Raw genomic sequence first — 6,000 nt, 5'->3', positions numbered from 1 at the left:
CTGTCAGCCTGCAAGAACAGCTGCTCATAGGCACGGACAGAAGAAACGCAGGCACATCAGTACTTCATTCCCTTCCCACCACTCATGGTTCAGAGGGCAGGAGCAGCCCAACATCACCAGGCACTGCGGGAGCCTGCTGCACCAGTGGGCAGCTAAGAGAGAACTGAAGACAAGTCATTCTGAGTGGCATTCATTTCCCTTTGACACCTCACAGCGGAAGTGTAGGACATCATTGTGTCAGAACTCCCAGAGCTTCCCCTGGGAATCCAGAGAGGTGAGCAGGGAAGAGACCAGGATGGAGGGGAAGTATGATAATTTAAAACAAACAAACGAAACCATCAGGGCCATGTTTCTGCTGTACCCTAACATCCCATTCTTTGTATATTGCCGAGATATATTTTAGTCCTCCAGGACTAAAATATACACACAACAGTATTGAATTTCAATCCTCACATAGGTAGGTAGAGCCCTGACCTGCACAGAAAAGTACAGACCACTGGAAACAGGGCTTCAAGTAACTGCGACTTACTTGTATACACCCTTAAGGGCACTCCTTCTGTCTCAGTACCATCTACTGCTGCAAATACGATGAAATTGTACATTGTCCCAGGGATCAAGTCGGTAATTTCTATTTCGGTCTCATTGGTCATCAGGCTCTTCGTAGAGGTATCTTTTCCATACTCTATCCTGCAGGAGTTCGAAGCAGTGCCGTTCACTAACCACGTTAAGATGACAGAAGTCATACCAACATATTTTGCCTTGAGATCATAAACTGGGCTGGACACTGTGAAACAAAAAAAAAATAAAAATATCTTAACCCGCAAGAATATTTGTTGACAAACACATAAAGCACTCTTCTCCTGGTCTCTGTAAAACACTAATCAGCCTGGGAAAATAATCAAGCCATCCTTCCATACTGCAAGGCACACTTGGCTAGCTCTCCAAACTACTCTAATTCCTCAAGTTTCTCTTCATCTCCTGGAGTAGAACTATCTAGGTGCCGTGGTGATTACTGTGCTGCCTCAGCTGTGAACTTCATGCATGGTGCTGAGGAAGACTGGAACACACAACCTGCTGTCATTTTTTCCTAAACTGGCTACCCCAAAGAGAGAAGCCTTTCTAGCAGCAAGATTCATACACCTCTTCTCTAGATACATGACACAGCATGCTGTAACCCTCTTACTCATGCATTTCAAATCTACACGTCACAGTGAGGTTCAACTGTTGAAGTTGTAACCTAAAAAGCCATAGTAAGCAGGGAAGGGGGCCTAAGTCTAACATGAACAGAACTATTTCAAGGCCATGAGCCAATCACAGCATGAAATTGCACTCCTAGTCAGCTGTGCAGACAGATTTCTTTGGCTCGTTCTCTATTCCAGTAAAGCAGTTGGATCCATGCCCCTGCAATGCTCTTTGCACTCTGGACTACAGTTCAGAGTGTTAAAATGCTAATACAATATAAAAAATGCAAAACACCCTGAAGATTCACATCCCAGCCACATTTCAAACCACGTACGTGTTACGTTGCTTCCATCACTTATTGTCCCATCGGATGGTGACACAGCCCTGATCGATCTTCCACCTCCGTATGTTTTGCTCCCACTTGCAGAGTTTACTGATAAATTATCATTACTACTGGTTCCTTGTTCTGCAGTTACATTTTTTGAGCTGCAATCCTCAGTGCCTGAAAGAAGAACACCAAACAATAAATGTCTTTGCAAAACTTCTGGGCTTCCCATTTGCAGAACTAGATAGATATTGTTTTTATAGATATCATGCACAGATGTGCAGTCATTTCCATTCTCTCAATTTGTTCTACAAATTTTCACTGTGCATTTCCTGGTTTTCCCTCTCAACTTCTGCGAGATTATTTGATTTATATTAAGGGACCACAACATTATTTCAATCATTCACTGATGCTACACACAGTTCAGATGAAAGCTATCATGATTTGCTCTTTTCAGTGCAGTTTTGCTTGAACGGAGTCAAAGAAACTTACAGCCACATTCCATGTGTGCGTGTGTTTTCATGTATTATCAGAAGCTTGTTTAACCTGGCATAGCAATTTTCCCTCTTCTCCTCAGCACATGAGGAAAAAAGTTCTCGTAGTCCTGCAGTGTGTTCCCACAAGTAAGGAACAGACGTCGTATATCTACAGCAAGAAACTTTATATTGATGTGGCACAGTCCAAAGTGTGAAGAGAGTTGATTCAGACCCTAAAATTTAAAGCTAACTCATATAAGTCTGATGTTCAATATTAACGTAGAACTTATCTGCATGTACTTTCAGAAATTTCTGCCATGTGAGAACTTGTCATCTTGGCCAGTACAGCAGTTCTAGACTCACTTCAGAAAATTATTAAAAGCATCACTTTGGGTGGCTGTTTGTTTTGGGGTTTGTTTGTTTTGTGTTGCCTTCAAGTTTATTTTCCCATCTTTCTTCTATACCTGTACTTGATTTTACCAGAACTCTTTACAAACTGAAAAGCAAACTGAAAAGTATTTATATATCTATATCTTTAAACATCCTTAAATGCATTGCAGGAATTAGCCACTAAAATAATTGAGTCTACATTTTTAACTACCATTTCTAAAAACTTTTTTCAGGAAGTTTGGTTGGTTTTTTTTTAATAATTTGCTGATAATGTCTGATCTTTCTTAAAAGAAATTCAGATAATGAGTTATATAAAAAAATAAAAAGCAAGCCACAGAATTATACTTACAGTCAATTGTACATCTGACCTGGAAAACAAAAATAAATAACAGAAATTAAAACTTAAAAAATACCAGAAGTTCAAACGGAAAAAAAGGACTGGTTTAATTAACATGGGGGCGGGGGGAGAGAAATCAATTTAAAAAAGTCTAAACTGTTCAATCTGCAAAAGAATTACCTAAAAATACCAAAAAATCTACATAAAAACAGCACCAAAAATATACCAAACTATTAGAGAAAAAAAATCTAAACATGCTGGTAAAATTTTCATTTCCAGTTTTTCAAAAACTAGTTTATTTTGTCACACACACACAAAAAAGTTTGAATAACATAAGCTGGTTATTTTGCACATAACAATTTAAATACCAAACCTATATCTTAGTCAAAAGATGCTTTAGTTAGCATCTTTGACACCATCCCACAAAAAAATAGTAGATGTCAATTAGGTCTTTTTTATTAATAAGACTTTTCCTTTCATCGTATTGCTGTACAAACTTCATTACTTCTCACAAAAGAGTACTTTGCTTCAGAGAATGCAAACTCAGTGTAGTCAAAGTTCAAAACACTTAGTACATACCCTGAAATCTACTTTATATATGTGCACATATCCATAACGTATCAGCAGTTGCCACTCAACTGCAGTCTAAAACTACTCTGCTAGTAATACTGACCATCACACCAGAATTTGCTCCGAGGATGATTTTTAGTCTTTCAACTTCGTACTTTTACTTCAGAATAGTCATTTCCCTTCCTGCTGGTGTGCAAATTGGCCCTCCAGAGGCACCACAAAATGCTCCTTAAAGGAGTGAAATAAAAGCCTCAGACTGAGGTCTGCAGGTGCTTGAGAGGAAAACTGATTTCCTGGGGCTCCAGTAGCCAGCTGATGCCAGCCGACTGCAGCAGCCACTTTTGTCACATAAGAACACATTACTGCAGCAATTGTATCAAGGATTAAATACAACTTGAAAAGCTACACATGACAAGGCAAAAACAAGCATGCAGAGGTAAGCGTCCCAAGCACCGGCAGGTTCCCAGTGTGGTGCTGGAGATCCACAGGTCACAGTGCCTTGTGCCGGGGAGACCTGTAAGCATGGGAGGTTTCTGGGTCTGGTTTTGGAACTATGGTGGGGCGGCAGGCAGAAGGAACCTTTCATCTAAAGCACTTGAAAGTCATTTTCTCTTCCCCCATTTTCTTAATTCCTTAGCTCTTTGTGCAATTCCACAAGCTAACTCAAAGTAAGCAGCTATACCACAACAATCCGATACAATGCTTGAATCCCAAATCATTCACCCCTCCCTCAGCTCACATGTTGCTGGTGCCACAAGTAGCTCCAGGAGCAGCAGCTCCTTGTGCCACAGTCATGGGCCCAAGCAGACCCTTAAAAAGTAGTCAGAAGACACCATTAAAGCTTGTTCTCCCAGTGAGAGACTACAAAAAACACTCTCTACAAAGATGAGGCAGGCCAGCTGAGCAGAAACAACACTAGAAACCACCCCTCCAGCTTTACAGCAAGGAGAAGAGCAGCAAAAGCAAACTCCAAGTGGAGAGCCCATTCCAGCCTGTGATGGTCTCAGTGCAGCAGCAAGAAGAGTTTGGGCACACAACCCAGGCAAAAGAGCACTTGTAAGCATCAAAGACCTAATCCCTAGTCTCTTCTACCACAGCCTTACGGACAACTCAGCCTGCAACCGACATAATATGGGACATGGATGTCCTGGGTACAAGTTTGAGGCTCCCCCTCAACCTTTCTGAATTTTTGAGAGCTCAGCCAAACTGCAAGGCTATTAGGAAGTGAGGAAACATTTGTCTGCACTTAGGTCAAGAGTCCTTTCGTAGTCTTTCACCCCAGGAAAGGCAGGAAAACACCACCATGCAGTATTCAGAGCAGAAGTGCTAAGCTCTGTGGAAACAGTTGCTGAATGATGGAGCAAGAGGTAAGATTCCCTGAAATGCAGGGCAATCTAAAAGCAAAGCCAAAAGGGTGTTTTATTTATTAAGAAAGGGAAATTGCAAAAAGAATGAAAACAACAAGAAATGCCACAGGACTAAGCAACAGGGATTTCTGCAGCCCCACACACACAGAAGCAAGAGCCTGACATTGTTTACAGCCTGTCCTTTAGTTGCTTTCCTTTCTGCAAAACTACCTGAAGATGAACTTTCTCATCTCCTTCTATCCAAATTTTGAATTCAGGGGCACAGCATCCTTCCTGAGCAACAGGAGCAACAGATATCACATGGCTGTGAAACAGTTATGCCACCACCAAACCTCCTGTGCCCCTCCTCCTTACCACCCCATTACTTCCCTGCCAACTCAAACAACAAGCATGTTGATTCCTGTTTTATGGCTATCTGATCTAATGGCAAATCATGACCAGGCTGCTAGAAACTTGGTTGTACTGTCATGTGTTGGTTTTGTTAAGGATGCTCAAACAACAAAAGGAAAGTTATGCTAAAATTCCTGTCACATGATGAATGAACAGCTTCCCATCATTCCACTTGCTCATCGCACAGTCTCACAGTACTCCTTTGACTTTCCAGAAGACTATGCACAAACCAAATTAAAAAAAAAAATCAAATAAAAAAAAATCACGTGACAGGCAGGCCTCCTTCTGAAACCCAAACCCACACAAAACAAGTGTTCCCATTCCCAAGTGTCAGCCTGCCTGACTCAGTCATTCCATGCTGTATTTTTCAACACCAGCCATGAACCAAAGTGTTCTTCAGCCTTATATGAGTATTTATAAGAACTTAACAAGAATTTATACAAAACATTTGTTTATTATTTCAGAGGATATTTGCACTGAACACCTGCTTCTCCTTGTGTTTGCACCTAATATATCATGAGCCCTGCCACCTCCACTTTTCTTATTCAATGACACAAATACCTAGTATTCATATGTACAATTGGGTAATTTCTTAACTTTTGTGGAGCTTTGGGTAGGGGTGGAACATCCCTCCCCAAGAAAAGACAGCAAAATGCTAAACACTGATCATTTCAACTGAAAAACAGGAGAGGTGTATGCACAAAGTCATCACTGTCAATGTGATGGTAAATGAATCTTTTCATGTGTCACACAGCAATGCTTAGTGCCTGACCAAAGGCTCCATGTTCCAGAGGAGCTGAGGAATTGACCTGCACTTGCTCGAGGTCTGTCCTGGGCTCCTTATGTGTGCAGTTTATTACCAACAAGGAGCTGGTTGCCTGTAATACATGCAGAGTTCAGCTCCATCCTCCTCAGGTATACATTGGGTTGCCTAAGGAATTATTATTAGTCTCAGAGGTAATC

The 6,000-nt window shown here is 41.2% G+C and overlaps 1 protein-coding gene across 1 annotated transcript in view; it reads right to left on the bottom strand.

Annotated features, from left to right (window-relative positions):
- Positions 1–6,000, bottom strand: part of PTPRJ (protein tyrosine phosphatase, receptor type J) — a 66,371-nt gene that overhangs the window by 15,684 nt on the left and 44,687 nt on the right. Inside the window, exons 2-4 of the mRNA XM_027701811.1 lie at positions 2,723–2,741; positions 1,517–1,684; positions 530–784 (exon numbers count right to left, since the gene is read on the bottom strand). Coding sequence (XP_027557612.1) covers positions 530–784; positions 1,517–1,684; positions 2,723–2,741 — 442 coding nt within the window. The remainder of the gene's footprint in view (positions 1–529; positions 785–1,516; positions 1,685–2,722; positions 2,742–6,000) is intronic.

This window comes from Neopelma chrysocephalum, unplaced genomic scaffold (assembly GCF_003984885.1).
Source record: "Neopelma chrysocephalum unplaced genomic scaffold, ASM398488v2 Primary Assembly neopelma1_24, whole genome shotgun sequence".
Lineage (NCBI taxonomy): Eukaryota > Metazoa > Chordata > Aves > Passeriformes > Pipridae > Neopelma > Neopelma chrysocephalum.
This window is presented reverse-complemented; position numbering and strand designations above follow the sequence as displayed.